The 19,884-nt window shown below is 41.9% G+C and overlaps 1 protein-coding gene across 2 annotated transcripts in view; it reads right to left on the reverse strand.

Moving 5' to 3' along the window:
• Nucleotides 1-15,865, reverse strand: part of slc8a4b (solute carrier family 8 member 4b) — a 62,506-nt gene extending 46,641 nt beyond the window's left edge. For both annotated transcript variants that reach the window (XM_085451525.1, XM_085451524.1), the window contains exons 1-10: nucleotides 15,672-15,865; nucleotides 14,443-14,582; nucleotides 14,157-14,309; nucleotides 13,835-14,062; nucleotides 13,305-13,718; nucleotides 10,075-10,185; nucleotides 9,843-9,995; nucleotides 6,564-6,660; nucleotides 6,131-6,322; nucleotides 4,771-4,963 (exon numbers count right to left, since the gene is read on the reverse strand). In XM_085451525.1, coding sequence (XP_085307651.1) covers nucleotides 4,771-4,963; nucleotides 6,131-6,322; nucleotides 6,564-6,660; nucleotides 9,843-9,995; nucleotides 10,075-10,185; nucleotides 13,305-13,718; nucleotides 13,835-14,062; nucleotides 14,157-14,309; nucleotides 14,443-14,582; nucleotides 15,672-15,858 — 1,868 coding nt within the window. In that variant the 5' untranslated portion in view covers nucleotides 15,859-15,865. The remainder of the gene's footprint in view (nucleotides 1-4,770; nucleotides 4,964-6,130; nucleotides 6,323-6,563; nucleotides 6,661-9,842; nucleotides 9,996-10,074; nucleotides 10,186-13,304; nucleotides 13,719-13,834; nucleotides 14,063-14,156; nucleotides 14,310-14,442; nucleotides 14,583-15,671) is intronic.
• Between the last annotated feature and the right edge of the window lie 4,019 nt (nucleotides 15,866-19,884).

The raw sequence follows: 19,884 nt of genomic DNA on the forward strand, positions 1-19,884 counted from the left end.
AACAAACAAACAAACAAACAAAAAAAACAGAGCAACAAACCACACAACAGGGTACAAGGCCAGCACTTATTAAAAACAGCAGAGAAGCAAACAAAGCAAGTGGTATACATGTCAAACAACTCACAATCTAGTGAGTCCAATCCACAAGATCAAATCCAAAGATCGCTAGGAGGAGCTGATAACAATCATGCAAAAACAGTTATGGGCAACAGCTCAGAATGAAAGCAGTTAAAACAATGTGGTCAGGACCCAGGGCGTGGACTGTCCTTCTTAATGTGGTCTATAAAGGACCCCCATATCTTCCTGAACTTCTCCATGGAATCAGACGTAGAGAACCGAATTTCTTCCAGGTATAGACAGGAGACCATCTCCTCGAGCCACCTCTTGAAGCAGGGAGGGGAGGCAGATTTCCACTCCCCCAGAATCAAACGTTTGGCAATCACCATACCAAACATGAGGGCCTGTTGAACAGCAAAGGGAAGTGCCAAGGAGTCGCCGGAGCAGCCCAGGAGCACCATAAGACAGTCAGGATACAGTTGCCTATCATAAACAGTGCTATAGAAACTAAAAATACTAGTCCAAAAGGCTGTAAGCGTAGAACAGGACCAAAAAAGATGCCCAAGAGTACCGTCCACAAGTTTACATTTATCACATTTGGGGGAAACGTTAGGAAAAATCTTGTTCAATTTGGTTTTGGAATAGTGCAGTCTATGGACAACCTTAAATTGAATTAACTGAAGCCGGGCGTTAACAGAGCATAGTTTTATCCGACTTAACACTTCAGCCCATAGATCGTCAGAGATAACCAAACCAGTGTCCCTTGTCCAAGCCTCTTTAATATGGCAAGAGGGGGCTGCCGAAGAAAAAAGGTTGACAAGCCGAGAAATTAAGTGTTTTGAGGTGGGAGGTTCGTTCATCATATTGTAAAAGACATGCTGTATGGGGATGGTATCTAAATTTGAGAATGCTTGCTTGACATAATTCCTAATTTGTAAGTACCGAAAAAAATGACTTGTAGGGAGATTGTACTTTGTCTGAAGCTGAGCAAAAGAGGCAAAATGATTGTCGATATAAAGATCCTTTATAGCAATTAACCCTTTGACAGGCCATTGTTTGAAAGCAGCATCCATTGTACTAGGCGTAAAGCTAGGATTGTGGCAGATCGGGGCAAAAGTTGACACTACCGGGAGGTTCAAGATTCTCTTAATTTGATTCAATATTTTTACGGAGTTGCAAAGAATAAAGTCATCACATGCACTTTTAATAACCGATTTTGAAAATAAGATAGCTGGCAAGGATGCTCCAGTGTGCTCGATAGCAGTGCTAAGCTCCAATTCGAGCCATTTAGGGCTGGACCTGCATCCCACAGCATCACCAACTATAGGCAGATTCCAGAAGACCCAGGCTCTGGCATTACAGGCCCAGTAATAATGTCTGAAAACTGGAAGGCCCAGACCACCCTCGTCCGAGGGCTTTTGCAAGTGACTTCGTCTTCCTTTTAAGAGGATGTGCAGGTTGAGTAGTTCTCCTCACGACTGACATTAATGTGTAAAAATGGTTTTGCTTAATAAAGGGAGGCTCCATCTTGGGCTTCTGAGAGCGGACACCTTCAGCACGACCTCTTGGAGTATCTGTGATGTAGGGAGGCAAAAGAAAAAAGGACTTTTCCTTTGTGGGCTCAGCGTAGCATTACATTATCTTCTATAATGAAATCGAGTGGAAGCGCCTCTTCCTTCTCTTCACTTCGCTTTTCCTCTCCTCCTGTCAGTTAAGCTCCAGCAACTTTTAGATTTCCCACAAGATTTTTTTCAGCTGCACCTGACTCGCCCTTCGTCATGTTTCCCCCGTCTCAGTCCGTTCTCCTCCTATCACCGCTTTACCGTTTTCCTGAGCTTTAAGCAAAGCTCATTCTGGCAGACAGCGTGCATGACAGATTAATGTGGGGTTGCTTAAATGCAGGATATAGGCGAAAGAGGGTAAACAAAACAATTACACATATTGGAGGAGAACTCAAGGAAGTGGAGGGAGGCGTGTGGACACTGAGTTATGTCTGGGTTGTGATCCAGCTGAATTGCTTTGGCAGCAAGTCCCTGTTCTTACGGTGTTGGCTGGAGAAGATGGGGAGAAGGATGTAATTAAGAAGAGAAGGTGGAGGGAAATAAAGGTGCCAGGTAGAGCGAGAGGAAGGGAGTAGTGAAGGAAAAGTCTGACAATGTAAACAAGCAAAAGGTGAAAGGAAGATGCAAATGAAGAGAAGAGGCAAAGGCAGAAAGCAGAGGGAGAAGGAGAAACGAGTGCAGCAGATTAAAGCAGGTTCACATTAGTGTGCAGGAGGATTTTTGACAAGTAGTTCAAAAGCACAATGATGAAAAGAGAAAGCACGCAGAGAGGGGCAGCAGCGAGAGAAGATGAACAATAAGTGAGCACGGACTGAATCAGTGAAGTAAGAGAGAGAGGGAGTGAGACGAGAACAAAAGGGGTAAAACTGTAGAGAGAAAGAGCCAGTTACTGATAACGAGGGCAGATCGAGCAGCCTTAAACCCAAAGTCGAGAACTGATTGGGTTTCTCGTGAATCAGAAGTGGATGGATAGACTTATTTAAGTATAAAAAACAATATCACATGGAGAAAAAGCAAAGGAAAAATTAGTTATAAGCGCTGACCGGCGAAAAGAGCGAGGAGATGAAAGGTTAGGGCCGGGGAGTAAATGCAGAGGTGAAGAATAGAAGGAGCGAGGCGGGAGACGCCAGGATGGATAGATCAATTTACCACAGGGGCTTTCTCACCAGCATATCCCTCGCTCAGCTGGCTCACGCTCCTTTACATGGAAACATTGGATTATCGATCCACCCCCTCCTTTCCCCAGCAGTCACCCTGCTCGTCTGAAGCAACAGCTTCAAGGCCTCTCAGCGTCTTTACTTTTGCTTTTGTATTTGATGCAAACTATACACTGCCTCCATTCCTGCTCAGCTCACAGTCTCAGTCACAGAAGGCATCTCAGCTTCTTTTGCAAGTGCTTTGGTTGCTAGCAGACACTTGCTAACTAACCACAGAGCTGTAGCAAAAGCTAAGGAAATCCCCAAAAGTTGATTCGGTTCATCTGGATGTAGCGTTTTTGTTTTTTGCCAACATTTTCACCTTGCAAACAACCTCCTGCAACCACTCACCAACTGATCTGGGACAACACTTTTCCATAGCGAGTGGTGGTTACCAGTGCATGACTGACTGGTCTCTATGCTTGTGTGACTTTGGCTTTAGCATTCTAAACTAACTAACATACACTGTTGGTTGATGTAGATCAGCAGAATCAGAATCAATAGCTTTTTGTTTTTGCAGCAGTCGTTTATATGCACGTTCTGTAGCAGTTCCTTTAAGAATATTAAATACATTAACTATGACTCCATGACTCCCATATATACACTGAGTTATTCTCCGATGCTTCATAAAAACATGCCCTTCACTACTAATCTATATCCAGCAGAGGAAGACGCTCATTGCTGCTTATGCTTGACCCACAAAGTTGCAATCTCTCAGGGTTGAAACACACTCTACTAAGTGATCTTTTGAATCCTCTTTAGCAAACACACCACCAATAGTTTCACTTTCAGCTAATCTGATCTGCTGCAGTCTCAGACCCACTGATACCAGCTTTCTATTTAACCTCCTGTGCTCACATAACAGCAGCTCTCAGAAGACTGCCTCAGCTTTACAGTTTGCATTGTTTGATTACATTTAACTCTTGTCGTTTGCTTTAGCTTCTCTCGCACTCCCTTTCATCTCTCCCTGACCTTGCAGCAGTGACTGCACCATCAGCACATCGCTCCGTCCCACACGCATAAGAACACGCTATGACCTGTGCTTTAAAGACGCTCTGCTTAGAGGTTTGCTGGTGTCAGACGTTTGTGCTCATTTGTAAATTCTAATCTTTTGCAATCGCAAACCACTAAATAGAACACCGGCCCTTCACCTTATCCAACTCCAAAGCCATAATTGTTCTTCTCAAGCAGAACTTTGAAGGCAAATATTCCCCAAAGGGTCAAAAACCTAAATCTAGGTTTAAACTTAAACCTCACACACACACACACACACACACACACACACACACACACACACACACACACACACACACAAAGCTTTTGAAAACACACCGATGTCATAACACCACCTGGCTCAGTCCTTATTCACTGTAACCTTGTCAATCTAATAAAATATTCTTAAATTATGCACAGATGTCCTCACGCTTACATCTAAAAGTCTAATTGGTCCTCATACATATAGATATGTGAAACCACACACACTCTTACACACACACACGTACGCAGAGGGCTTGCTTTATGGGCCCCGAGTGGCGTTGGAGAAACTGCATTCCCAACCATTTTATGTATTGGTCAATTTAACACCGCTAACTTCAGCATATTAAAAATGCATGCACCCAAGGACGCAAGAGCAATTTTATGAATGTGTATGTGTGCACCCATGTGTTTGCAAGCATTTAATGCAGAGAAGCCTGCCTGGAAATGTGACATTATTACACTGTTATCTACCTAATAGAGCCATTTATACAGCAGAATACTTGATTAACCTACACAGCAATTTTTGAATAGAAATCAATCACAGGAAGGAAAACAGAGGAAATGTGAGGGCGTCAATGTTGATCCAAAAATGTCCCAGTCACCATATGATGTCACACCAACCGCAAAATGTAAAAAATACACCAGGACGGTGTTCAAAGGTGGATGAAATGTCATGCAGACAACAGCGAGGTACTCACATGGTCTCATCATTCTGAAACTCCAGCTTGCCTGCAGCCATTTCGTAGTCCTCCCCTCCCTTAGCGGTTCCATCCAAGGTTCGATAGGGAATGGCGACCAGGCCTCGAGCCCCCGACGTCCTGAGCACCTTCACCTCCATCACGCCAACACTTTCACTCACCCTCTGAGTGGCACTTTCAAATGTAAAGATGCCTAAGAATTAATGAAAGAAAGAATTTATTTCACAGGGGAGAAACACTAAAAAGCTTGACAAACACCTACACACTCACGCACTAGCTTGCTCTCAGAGGTGTACGGTATATACTGTACAGTAAGAGGATAAAAGATCACTTCCCACTCTCTCTAGATGAAACACAATGGGTAAACACCCACTCTCCACTCATCCACCTGCATTTTTAACTCCCTGGATGTTTTCAAATTGCAGAAAAATGTCGCAACACTGGAAGGACGAGCTCTTTGTCACCTTCTAATGATGCTGTTTTATGGACACCCAGAGGCGACGACCTATGGCACACCAACAGATTCATGTGGACTCCTGATAGCAGTAAAGCACAGGTTTACAGTGTGCAAAAAGCTTTTCTACTTTGCAGTGTTAGCACCAGGTAGGCGCTTCGCAAAACAAATATGTCTATTTGAATATTGTAGAATCAAATACCAAGAAATAGTGAGAATTGAAATTTCAGTTTACAAAATTTTTAGATATACAGGGTGGGCCATTTCTATGGATACACCGTAATAACATGGGAATGGTTGGTGATATTAAAGTCCTGTTTGTGGCACATTAGTATATGTGAGGGGGCAAACTCCTCAAGATGGGTGGTGACCATGGTGGCCATTTAGAAGTCGGCCATCTTGGATACAACTTTTGTTTTTTCAATAGGAAGAGGGCCATGTGACACATCAAACTTATTGGTAATGTCTCAAGAAAAACAATGGTGTGCTTGGTTTCTTCTTGATTAGAAGAACAATACTGTGAATGCTTTTCAAGCATTCACACTAATAATAATAAAGATTAGAAGAACAATACTGTGAATGCTTTTCAAGCATTCACACTAATTAAATGTGTCATTAATTAATTAAAATTGGAAATAAATAATTTTGTAAATGTTTTAAATTGAATTCCTTGATATTTTATTGTTTATATATGTAATCATTCAATTATTTTCTATTTTAATTAATTAATGACACAATGAATTATTTATTTAATTCATTTTGACACTTGTGGCCCTCCACAATATTATTCAGCGGCAGGTTTTCCCCATAGGAATCTTAGACTGAATACTTTAAGGTGTTAAAAGTCTGAATATCACGACACCACGTGACACCTGTGAACACAGTTAAGGTGAAGCTTCCTTTTACCTGCGTGATCATCGTCATAGATGGTCACTGTGGCAGTGTGGTTGTCACCCAGCACGGCTTTCGGGGTAGCGCTGGCATCCAGAGGTGCAGTGCCAATCTCCGGATAGCCAACGACACGAGGGTTACTGAGGTGAACGTAGAAATACTCATCTTCCTCGAAGATGTCATCGTCAATGACGCCCACTGTGATCTCTGAGAAAAGAATTGTTGTTTTAGCATCTTGCTCTCAGGTGCAAAGTAATTATAATAATTTGCTAAAATGTTTAATTTAATTACATTTTTCCCCCGTGAAACCACTAGCAAAAAAAAAAAAAAAGGAAAAAAGAAATCTGCCTCAGGAGCTGCAGATGACCTCTGCTATTTGAGCATCAGTTTCAATGACATGTTTATTGAAAATATGTCAGAAATTATTGTAGTCAGTGTTGTTTTTTACCTTTGAGGGTTTCTCCCGGCTTGAACAGCAGCGTTCCCTCTGCAAACTCATAATCTGAACCTGCGTTGGCCGTACCGTCCTCTGTGCGATAATCCACCTGCAGGAGATGGGAACACAGAGGAGTGATGGGGAGAGAGCAAAAAGAGTCGTCAAGATGAAACACAAGTGAGCAGATATGAAAAGGGCAGATAAACACAAAGGGAGAGGGGGAGTGCCAAACAGAGGGAGAGAGAGCGATAGAGAGGAGGACAGCAAAGAAGAGGCATTTGGGGAGATGAGGACAGAGGGTAAGAGAGAAGAAGAAAAACAGCTTCATTAAACCAAGCCCTCTGGTCAGAAACAGGCCGATATTAAAGACTTTGAAGATAACATAAGAAAACCTTCCGCGTATCCTGTCCTTTCTCTCTGTCCTTTCAACTGCTTTGTGTTAATTAACCCCCTCCTTCTTATTTAGACAACATTAGAACCCAAATATCTAAAATGCATTTAGTTCAAATGGTTTCAAAGCCATTTTTTTCTGTTTGAAGGCAAAGCTGTGTCAGTCACTCGGTGCTGCTAGTGCTACTGAAGTCAATCCCTAGCCTCTGCTCTATTTTTAGTGCCTCATGAAATGTGTATAAGTGATATATTTTTAAATGCATCCAATGGTTGGATGATATTTTCGGGATTAAATTGAAGCTGGGTAATACTCAAGAGATTTTAAGATATGTGGATAGCTGATTTTTCCCATTTTAGACTGATGTGTGAGAAGTTATATCGTCACAGCCCGTGATTATATAAGAGCTGAGTTTCCTCTAATGTAAGATGCTCTATACTCTTTGAGCGCAAAATTGATGACATCTCGGACAAGCTCACAGCTCTCCAACGGGAGCTTGAGAGACCAGTGAAGGACTGTTAGATCAACTGTAAAATATACATGTAGTTGTTCGCACTAAAGGAAAACCACCATAATTTAATGCGGCTACCATAGGTAGCCTCTCACACCCTTACCCAACCCAGTTGCTTGTCATGTGGTTTAGGGTGTTGTGATGTGGATGTGTATGTGCTCTCTGTGCAGAGGAGCTTGCTGACCTCCCACAAGGAGCCCAGAATGAGTAGAGGTGTCTTTTTTCCCCTCTTGCCCATTGTATTGTACATTTGACAGTTTTTTCACTGCAGGTGTAAACTTTGCATGTGACAAATTGATTGAAGATAGATTGGGGTAGCTTATCAGTCAATCATGCTGCTTGGATGAGAATGACTGTTTTGGAGCTGTATGGGTTCAAATTAATGACTTAACACTACAGACGTGCCCTCAATAAGACCCCTAGTATCTGTATATAAGGGACGCATTTTAACTTATATTATATTTATCTTAATTTAACAGCTGAAATGACTGTTCAAACATTCACAGTGTTGCTAATAGTAACAAGTCCACTGTGATTCATCACCTGACTTGCAGAAAACACAGTTTGTCTTTTGTGAAATGCTAAACTTTGATGTTTTGCCAACTTAATCGAACCAAACTGTGACTCAAGACTTCAAACAATGATAATTATTTCAAGTTCACCCTCAACACCCTCAGCTAATAAAAGCTTGCTATCACACTAGCACCATGTACATATTGTAGCTACAAGCAGAGCTGCTAAGAGATGCTAATATCGCACTGTGCATGCTGGATGTGAAAACAGCCACAGTTTGCTAACACAGTTTTTCCACCATATCTGCTTAAAAGTTGATATTTTGATTAGAACTTGCTTCAAATGTTCAATCATAAACTGTATATAAACTTAGCACATAAAGTAAGTAAACATGATTTGGCTGATTATTTATTTGTTGTAACAATGTTTTCCCCGATGCTACATTTGTAAGGAAAATGCATTTGTAGGTTGAGCAGCAGAGTTGAGTATGCGGGTTGTGCCAAATATTCTCTGCCAACATCAACCAGCTTATTCTGCTACTCACTCTTGATTGTTGTCGTTTATCGGATTGTCGTTTATCGGACCTTGTACATCCTCCTCATGCTGGGTCCTGCAAACCCTGGACGAGTGCCTTCAGTTCATATCTGCAGATGCCCACTTGGTAGCCTGTCTCTGCCATCACCTCTTTCATGGAACTTGACCTTCAATTTAGACCTTCAATTTCCTGGTTGCCTGGAAATGGTACTAGGGATTACTCCAAATAATGTTGCAGCTTAGTTTTGCAGAACACCAGCTGGAGGTTACCTGGATAGGGCACGGGGTCTATCCACATCAGCCAAACATGGCATGCTTGGATCAGACACCAAGTGACCGCTTTAACAAGGTCCATGCTCACATGTGCTGCTAGTCAGGCACCTGATTATCAGCACCGGGGTACCAGGGTCAAAACAAGAGTCAAAAGCAGAATAAACTGTTTGGCATTAGCATAGAAGATTTGGCAACTTTTTCAAAGATGGGAACGGCCTGCCTTGTGCTAACATTGCTAAATCTTTTAAAGGAAAAAGCACTGTGTAGATGTTTTTGCACCTTTTCCTGTGCTTTAAAGCCTTTAGATAGCAATGTATGAGTGCAAAGTAAGTCGCTTTTAACTTTCATTGACCCAGCCATCGATACGAGGGAGCTCTCTGAGAATACCTAAATGACACGAATAATATTTCTTTTGTCTCTCGACTGCTCTGACAACATGTTTGCAAAGCATCCTTCAGCAGACGGCTGACTAAGGCCGTGCCACCAGCAGAAAACTATGATCTCTCATCACAGTTTAATTTGTAAACAAGAAGAAGAATAAAGGAGAGCCAGCCTTGCGAAGCCAACGTAGTAATGCTGAGCAGATCAGATATCATCCCACTGACAGAGACTCAGCGGGAGACTCTCTCATTCAGGGAGAGCTCTCATTCATAGCCAGCATTAAGCCACCATTAAGTCTGAGATCAATGAGCCTTTGCAAAAGGATGTGCGCTTTCTTTGAGTTACAACCTGAGCCAGAAACTAGAAATCTGGAGATGAAGGTGTTTTCTCTGGTGCCTCTCAGCTACTCTCCTCTGCCACCCACTTCTCTGCCTTTATCCAACCAGGAAAGAAAAACAAAGGTGCTCAAAGCCTCTGGAGGTGAGCACATGACACAAGATCTGCTTAAGATAGAAAAAGGTGTCAGGGAAGTCAGCCCACAGAATATTGTTGTTTTCTCTGCTGTCTCTGCTGTCTGCTTTTATTTGCATGAGACTCTGCAAGACTTGTTTCCCTTAAAGACAGGCTCACACACACACACACACACACAGTTTTATTCATGATCTACTGTCCATCCCTCCCGTGCACTCACCTTGGCAGTAACTCCGGGGTCACCTCCATGTCTGCCAACAGTCAGTTTCAGGGACCCACAGTTTTCAAAGCACTGATACAAAGAGGGTTCAAACTCAATCCTGATGGTGTGAGGGTCATCCTCCTGGGCCTGGGTCTCATGGCTGCTTACCACCTGAGAAAAAACACGCTCAAGGTTCCAGTAGCTTCAAATATAATATAATGGAGAAAGGCAAATAGAGTGCGTGCCTCACCTTGCGGGCCTGGTCAGCAGCGTGCTTCTTGAGGATGTTACCTGCTCCGATCATCATCCTGGTTGCCTGGATGCGGTAAAATGCTCGGCTCTTTTGCTGCTGCATTAGGACCTAATTAACAAACGCAATGAATCAATAAACCATTTCATGTTAATTTAATTTGCTGTGGCCCAAACAGCCGTGCTTTTATGAAAGCAATCACTTTTAAAGAGAGAGCTACAATCTGAGAATTTTCTCCTGGGAGATCCTACACCACCATAACTGAACTTCAACTCAGTGTCAAAGGTCAACAGCAGATTCCCTGACCTTTCCAGAAAGATTGTCTGAAGACAGACAAACTAAATCAGTGCAATAATACTGACAAAGAGTCATTTAACGTAATAACTTCAGGCTTTGGTTGCTGGCTCTCTTCACTGCCAACTTTCATTCTAATGAGGTTTATCAATCTATAAGGAGCGATTTTAATAAAAACGTATGGCTCAATAGTGATGTATTATCCCAACAATCCACTAAATTGAAAAGGAACAAAGTGGCCACTGTAGCTGAAAGATCGTTAGACTAAATGTGGCCTCAGAGCCGAGAACGCTGCAATTTATTCAAATTTAATGGAAGTGAGCTGACAGAATGTTTATATCTGCATCTCTTTAGATAGAAGGAATAAGTAAGTGTTTAGTTAAGAAACTGATTTGGGTTTTTGCTGCACAATATCACCCAGCTCCATATCCCATGACGGCAATTTAATTTTACATTCAGTGATTCATTATGACCGCAAGAACTGAAATTTAGCAAGTCAAGTTTAATCTACAGGGCAGCTGTCATTCTTATTTACAGCACGGACTGGACGGAGTAGCTGCAGGGATAGGGAGGCCTGAAAGCAAACAAACCTCTGGGAGCTGACCAGTGCACATTTGGCCCGCCAAGCTCCTTCCCTCCCCTCCTTCAAAACCGAAACCAAAGACATAGAAATGAGTTGGAGAGGAGGCAAGGGAAGGAATTGGTGGGAAAGCAGAGAAAGGGAGAGCAGCAGAGACTTGGACAGCTTTTACAGCTGAAATGTGTGTGCTGCATAAAAAAGAGGAATCTCTAATGAGCCAGTTTAATGATTACTCCCCATAAAAGTTAAACATTTTAATAAAGTGTGAGCAACTGCTATAACAGAGAGGAGTATGGGTGTGCTAAAATGTGGTTACAAAATGCCAAATTTAACTATGAGTTAAATTTTTGAACAATTTTTGCTTAAGGTATCACAACCAACACATCACAAATCTAAATTCTCCCCAAAAAATATTAACTTGAGGCCCGCTTAAGTTCTTCAGCAAAGCATTTAGCTACATCTCTTTAAAGATTAACTCAATCGCTGAGAAAAAAAAAGGCAGCAATGTTACCACAAGTCAATATTTTTAAGGCTTCCAGGGTCCAGAACGGGCACTCACGTTAATATATTTAGCTTTCATGTAACTTACCGGGCAAAAAATCACCTGGATGGCAGAGGGGTGAAGGTTTTACTGGTGTCAGTCAAGCCAACAGACAGCTTCCACTCAGTACACTGGTTTAATCAACACTTTATAAAACAGTTTTACTGTGTGTTAAGCTGAGAGAGACTGAGATAATGTGCTGATGCTCAGCCAACTCAATTAACCAGTCGCTAATGTTTTTAGTTTATGTGAACATGCTATTGGTTTGATTGTATGAGACTGCCGTAAGCGTTATAGATTTTCCTCTTTGTAACTTTGTACTGTTTCCTCGGGGAACTGCACCTTCCTCTACTTTCAAAGTCACACTGAATGTGTCACAGCACCATTTCTGAGTCATTATCACCCTCAGAAGAGTAACATATGGAATGTGACTCAAGTTTGCTCGTGTGCTACTGGTTTAGATAGATGGAAATTGAGTGAAATAATAATATGTCAAAAGTCTGAGAATCAAAGAAGTGAAGTGAGAGAATCGTTGAAATTTTGCTATTGCTATTTGCTATTAGCTTTTGGTTGCTAGCTTTTATCTTTATGTTTACTAGCACCTCCAAAACTTCCCCATACCAGCACATACATATCTCATCGTGTGCTACTGGTTTAGATAGAAAATCTGGAAATTGATTGAAATAATGATATGTCAAAAGTCTAAGAATTAATGAATGGAAGTGAGAGAACTATTGAAATTTTGCTATTGCTATTAGCTTTTGGTTGCTAGCTTTTATCTTTATGTTTACTAGCACCTCCAAAACTTCCCCATATCAGCACATACGTATCTCATCTTTCATTGTCTAAATGAAATCAGTCTCTTTGTAATCTTCTGTAAAACTACAACATTTCTAGTGGAAATTATTTTCAATAGAAACTAGGGGGGGTTGCTTTACAGCTTATGCTAGCCTGAGTTAAGCTAATCACGCCTCTGTTTGTAACACCGCAAAACTTCTTAACTTGATTTAACAAGTTGTCAAAGTTTATTTAAAAAAGTATTAATAGGGGTCATGATATATTAGCATTGATGACAATCATGACATCTAAAATGAATCAGTACTTACAGATAATAATAATAATAATAAGATATTAATACTGAGAATATTCCAGCATTAACAACTATTTTTTGACACTCTAATATACAGTCAATGGCCATGTCATTGAATACACTTTGCTAGTCTTAGGTTGGACAACAACAACTTGTTCAAAACATTCCTCAGAGATTTTGGCCCATATAACATAATAATAGCATCACACATTTGCATCCATCCCAAAGATGCTCTATTGGATTGAGATATCTGGAGACTGTGAAGACAATTTGATTACAGTGAACTCATTGTCATGTACAAGAAAGCGTTTTGAGACCATTTGAGCTTTGTGACGTGGTGTGTTATCCTACTGGAAGCAGCCAGCGATCATAATGGAAAGGACATAGTCAGCAACAATCCTCAGGTAGGCTGTGGTGTTAAAACAATACAATTTGATTGGCTGATTGGATATTTGCGTTGAGTAGTTGAACAGGTGTACCAAATGGGATGGCCAGTGAGTGCAGATGATGTTGTACTGGTTATTAGGCTGTATACCATGTATAAGAAGGCAAAAGTGTATAGCTACTACTGTTTTATAAAATCCTGCTTATTATCAAATGCCAATGAACCTGTTCTTTGTATATGGTTTTAGAAAGTTATTTGAATCGTGATAATCGTGTGGTGGAAATCTGATATAGTCATGACTTCCAGAGCTTAGACATCAATGGGATTGGGTGCTGCTAACCTGATAATTAGCCATCTCAATCAGCTGTTCCATGTCTTTATCCGGGTGCCTCTGCTTCAGCTCCTTTAGCGTCCTTGCCATGTCCCTCCTAGCCTCGTCCTCATCGTCCTTTGCTCCTCCATCCTCCATCATGCCTCCATCCATCCCGCTGTGACAGTTCAGCGCTATCTGTCCGTCCAGCTCCAGCATGTCCATCTTGGTGAAGCCCCCTGGACCCAGCACTCCACCCCCTCCTCCTCCATCCATGCCTAGCCCTCCATCAGCCCCACCCTCTGTCTCAATAATGATTCCCCGATTCTTGTCGGCACGGTAACGCTTGCGGACATACTTGTAGAAGAGAAGGCGGCGGTCGGCCACCCAGGCCTGGACCACGCAGAGTGGGAAGTAAAGGAAAGTAAGCACTGCCTCCCACACCTGAATGAGAGAAGAGATGTGATTAAAAGCGTTTCTGTTTTATTCTCCTCCTCTTATTTCATCCCAGTGATTTCTTTCTTTAAACTTCAGCAGTTTTTACATAAAACTGTCCTCACCTCCACCTCTCCAGGGGAAAAGACACTCAGAATCAGGTAGAGCCAGATGTAGGCGAAGATACTCCAAGCCGCCGTGACAAAAAACACCCGAAGGTGTTTGATTTTGCGCGTTTCTCCGTCGGGGACCACATACACACACAGAGCGATGATGACGAACATATTGAAGGCGGCGCTGCCCACAATGGTGCTGGGACCTAGATCACCAGCCTCAAAACCGTGACCGCACACCTGCAGTTGGAGGTGAAAATAAGATTACTGTCTTTCCATTACATTCTCTATCAGTTAATCTGACGTGTAGCCTGCAGGCTCATGTTGCACTGACCTCAATAACAGACAGCAGTATCTCGGGGGCACTGGAACCCAAGGCCATTAGAGTGAGATTAGAAACAGTCTCATTCCAGATTCTCACGGTGGCTGTGGTGGTCTCACCATTCGACTTCTTTATGGTGATCTCCTTCTCCTGGGAGGTTATCACCTGGAGTGGAGAGGGCGTAAAGAAAGAAATAATATTGGATTTATTAGTTTTATACAGGTTACCTATTAGTGGTCTAATATCAGTAACTTATAGTGCAATCTAATAACAATTCAAAGAATATTCATTGACTTACCTCTATAGAAGACATGAACCGGTCCGCTATAATGCTCATGCCCAGGAACATGTAGATGAGTGCTACAAAGTAAACAATGGCTCGTGCCACTTTATCTCCTACAGAGGGGTTCTGAGGGTTCCAGACAGGCAGCACCACTCCTGCAATCAAAAGAAAAGATAAAGGTGGAAAAAGGTCAAATCATTTTTCAGCAATATCACAGGGAATATTTGGTTGCAACAGAGTTGTGTAATCATTCTCCGCCTCTCTAATCCTATAAAGCCTGCCACTGTGAGCATGTTGTGGACACCACAGAGGCAGCATAACCTCATTAAAGATTATTGTAAGTGGGAAATTTTCTATATGGTCCCATTTGTCCTACTAAAACTTAGTGGAACTGTTAAAGTTAATGAAAGCATGAAAACTTACCCCAAAGTGATCAACGTTCTAGATTTGTGGCATTAAATTGACATATTTCACTTCTAACGCACATTTTTGCTCATCTGGCAGACCTTTCTGATGCCTGATGTGACACTGTCGTGAATATTCTCCTGACTTTATTTCACTTTCATAGACCATTGACACCTAGCAAATATGTCCCTTCAATGTTACTTGCACATCTGGACAGGACATATGGAATGGACGATGCTGTTATAAGAAGTTATACTACTTGGTTTAGAATAATTAAGTGGTGTCATAAGAGAAATACACAATACTGTGCAAAACATTTGCGTCATGCCTCATTTTTTAATATTTTGCTAAGAAAATGGAAAATGTGCAAAAGTATATAAAACAACAGCACAGTTCATGCGATTCTAACAAGCTCGACGGTTATAGTTCTGCTTTAGTTCTCCAGGCTTCTAGAAGGACATCCAATGCTCTTCTTTGGCTGCTGGCTGCTTTTTGTTCTGTTCACTGTCAGGATGATCCGACACTGCTTTAAAAATGTTGAGCTCCATACGCTGAGGCGGTGTTCCCTAGCATGTTAATACTCCATAATCAGCGAAGGAGAAAATGTGTTGAAATGTGTTGAGTGTCAGGCTGATCGTCATGTTTATCGGTTCTCCTGATTGCAAAAACTTGGCTGGTACACAGGCAGCCAAACTAGAGGCGTAACCCATTTTATTGAACCCTCTCAGTTCACTGCACTCACTGAGAGGTTTACATGCAGAAGTCTAATCATGTCAGTGCTTCTTTACTTCTTTACAGTGCTTCTTTCACATTAAACTGCAGTTTTCTCACAGACCCACCTTCCTGACAGGGGTCTCCACCAGAGGAACAGTTTTTCTTTCCGGCACCTGCACTGACCGATCCAGGGCATGACAGCAACAAAAAGAAGGAGAGAAGGAGGCAGAGAAGGAAAGAAGAGGGAGAAAAGTGGAAAGGGCGGAGTGAGTTGAGAGAGGACGGAGGCTTAGACATGGCTGCCGGAGCCATTTCTGCTGATGTGGACCTTCACTGGACTCTACCGAGTTGTGCTCTGGGTCAGCTCAGTGTAGGTCGATACCTAAAACCTGGAGACAGACAGAGGAAGGGTGGATTAAGTACTTCACTGTTCATTAACACCTATTTATGAATTTTCACACGAACTGTTTCAGTTCACTTAATTGTATTCAGTATGAAAACAACTGTTAGGTGTCTTCAATTAAAACGTTCTGAAATCCTGCGCTGTGTTTCATGTGAGGAAAACAGCTCAGGTGAGCTGTCAGCGAATCCTTATATGTGTGACGACTTCTTTTCTTCCTAGAAGTCAATAGAACATAGTTGCAAAGTGCTTTACAATGCATTTGAACAGATACAATGAAATGAAAAAGCAATAAAAGCAATAATGGAAAGTCATTACTTAAAGAGAAGTTTAAGAAAGAGTCTGTAGAAGTGCTGTAAATGATGATGCACTTGTAGCCAGCATCTGTAATCAAGTTAAAACAATAAAGCTGAAGCAGATGTAGCCAGCTGGAGCTGCTCGGGAACCCAGATGAAAAAAATCAATCACTACAGAACAGTCAATAGCAGCTTCGAAGCAAAGCAGACAGTAAGAACTTGGAGATTGTTACACAGTTACATGTTCCATTGCTAAAATATGAATACAAAAACTCTATTTTGATAATAAATAATTAACAAAAGCACCCTTGGCAAACTGCAATCACAGACGATGGTTGTGCTTTTATGAGAACACAATCAATTCTAGGCAGAATCAGCTCTGGAGAAATCCACAGGGGACGTTTTCATTGCAGGAAAAGAAATCAGTAACTTTTGTGTCTCTTTCACATCGTGCTTGGCTTGTTTGCTGTCTGTCCAGTACAATGATCAGCATGCTCCGTGTATCCCTACCATCAACAAATTGGCTGGTTCATTTACTCTTTTAAAGACACCAGTTACAGTGGACAGAGTGGATGGCCCCAGAATAACTAACATCCAGGGTCCTTTAATAAAACTGTTCTACAGACTCTTTTCTGCATTAAACAGTCAAATCTTATATGAGCTCTTAGCTACGGCGCAGGTTACTTTTTTCAGGAATTGGTGGAGACCAAAACAGAGCTAAAATCTAAAACACTTAATTTAATAAGTAGATAGCCCCAAAGAAGAAATGTTTGCCTTGCCAGGTTTGCAATGTGACATTGTGTCATTGCTGTTTACTGTCTCTACACTGCTCTGCATTTAATCATTCTTCTCTCTCACCCACAGCCAGTTGTGCCCCGCCCTGACACTGGTTCTGTTGGAGGTTTCTTCCTGTTAAAGGGGAGTTTTTCTGTCCTACTATCACCAAGTGCTTGCTCATATATAGGGGTGGTCTGATTATTGGGTGTTTCTCTGAATTATTATAGGGTCTTTACCTTACAATATAAAGTGCCTTGTTGTGATTTAGGGCTATATAAATAAAACTGAAGTGCATTAAATATCTCTCGCCAAAATGGATCAATCCATCCCTGCGGGTTTAAAGATTGCAATTTCACACCCTGCTATAGAAGACCGAACAAATAAAACTCTGAATTTGAATGTAGAAACATTCAGCACTGATTCCTTTAAATTTGGGCATTCTCCATCGATTTTTTCTGTTTCCACCATTGGCCTTGATTGTAGTCTTTCATGTGTGAATCTTGAATCTTTACACGCAAGTTACTGCAATATTTAAAACAAAGAGCAGCTTTAAATGCCGCTCTTTGCTGCACATTTCTCTGGCAGCAAACATAAGCTAAGCTGGAAACAAGCAGTCGACAGCAGAGATACAACAGCAATCTGTTTTTGTGACGAGGAGTACAAGTGACTGTTCAGCGTGAACGGTTTGTGAGGGAAAATGCACCAAAACAAAGGGAAGCGAAATGGTTTGACCAGGCAGCGTTAGGTCAAACAAGTGCAAACGGTCATGGAGACAGACACGCACACATGCACCAATACACAAAAAACACCCAAATGCACAAACTGTGTCAAGCACCCTCATGGTGCAGAAGTTCCTGGCCTCGTACTGACATCCTCTCAAGCAAACACAAACACGCTCCACTCTCTGGGTTAGTCCACTCTGGACAAATAAAAACTGCTGACCCTGTTTTTACACACACACCTATGCACACACAGCCGTGGTTAGTCATGAGTCGTGACATTAGCGTCAAGTTGCTGACCCTGTCTTAATCTATCTTCCGCTCTGACAACAACCTGTCACTTTAAGTCACTTCTCTCCTCCGCCGTCTTCTTCTAACGCTCCCTTTTCTTTTTCAGTATTTATTTTTTGTCCCTTTTAACCAAAAATGACTTCACTCCTGCATTGCAGCATGCTTGGTTTTGTTTTCAGTGGTCACATCTCAGGATTATGTTTAGAAATCATGTACGTCCTCCTGGTACTAAAATGTGTTTTGGCAACTCTGTGCACACGTCTCCAGGGAGGCATAAGATAATCTGAGGGTCTTTATCTTGGTTAGGCACGCAGTCATTGCATTAGACGTGAATATACTTCAAACTTGCACACCTATGCGTTCTTCTGCATTGAAACAAAGTTCATGCATTACCCATAATACACTTTGACCACTGACAGTTTCATTCGGGTGTGTTATGCATGTAAAACCTATCGTAGCCTTGAGCTGATAGCCTCAAGCAGAGATGAGATATTGGGGAAGCTCACTTTTTTGTGCACTCAAACTTTTTTTCAGTTTCTACTTGTAGTCTTCAGCACCGACTCCTTGCGGCTGTTTGTCAGACTTCACACCACTCCCTCTGCAGCAACAAAAAGCTTTTTCTTTTTTAAAATTTGTTCACAGGCTTAGATAAAAGTCTCTGTTCAGATCTGTATACATTCATGTGCAAAATCATTTAACTCCCTTTATCATTTCTGCTTCATAATGTCCTTTTGTGTTGCAATACGCCGTGCGCCCAGAGCCCTGGAGGCTCTCAGTTCTCGGGCACTTCCTGCCTTGCTCGTTAGTAATCCAGCCTTCAGCATGTGACTTTTCACCTGTGGGCATACAGCCACGCGGCAGTGATAAACGGAGACAATCCTCATAGCCTCCCATGTTAAATGGTCCAAGTTTACAACGTTAAAAGCATGCACATTCATTGCATGTTAGGACTTCCAACTCCTCCAGGCAGGAGATAAGCTAGCAGGCTAACAACAGCACAAACAGGAGTAGCTCACATCAGCAGCTGGTCTACCGATTTCTGACAACATATGAAAATATGAAGATAAATTTCTATTCCGTAATAGTGAGTGGTATATTTTTGTTTCTAGATTTTTCACAGTAGTAGTTGGATCATTTTAAATCATAATCATCGCGTTGCTGCTGAAAAGGTCCCTAAAGTTCATTTCTGATCCTTTATTTCCTGTTTTTCTCTTACTTGCTTGATCTCCTTTTCCATCTCCCTCTCAGCTTCGTTGTCAGTCACCCACGCCTCCTGCACCCTCATGTCTCCAAGTCAATGTCCTGTTGTCCTCTGTCTCTCTCTCTCTCTGCCCACATGGACTGTCACCACTTCACGTCTCAAGCACCTCTCAATATCCCCCGCTCAACCGCTCTTTCACACCTCCTTTTAGTTCAACATCCCTGCTCCTTTTATATCATCCTGATCGGTAAACAAATCTAAAGCTGTTACAGCTTAAAATATCTACACAGTTCATGCTGGTGCAAACACTGGTAATGGAGGGAATTATGGGTAAAAAAGTCCCCTTAGTCTTCTATAGATTTCAGCTCTATATGTCTGGTGAGAGCCTCTGAATGGGCTTTCACAAACACAAACGCAGGGGCTAAATGTAGAAATAAACGGCTGTGGCTTTATGTAGCCGTAGCTGAAGCTTACCAGCTCGATTTGTGTCAAGGTTCTTCTAATTTGTATTGAGGTACTTTTGTACTTTAAAAAACGCTATTAGCCTTTTCCAGGGCTGAGTCGAGATGCTTTCTAATTTAAGGAGCAACCTTTAAGTGATAATGTGCAAACAGAGATGTCGGCACACAGATGAGAAAAGGAAAGATGAGCAGA

Source organism: Copadichromis virginalis, linkage group LG3 (assembly GCF_057382275.1).
Source record: "Copadichromis virginalis isolate Kocher_CV1m ecotype Utaka linkage group LG3, C_Virginalis_male_GT1.1, whole genome shotgun sequence".
Taxonomy (NCBI): domain Eukaryota; kingdom Metazoa; phylum Chordata; class Actinopteri; order Cichliformes; family Cichlidae; genus Copadichromis; species Copadichromis virginalis.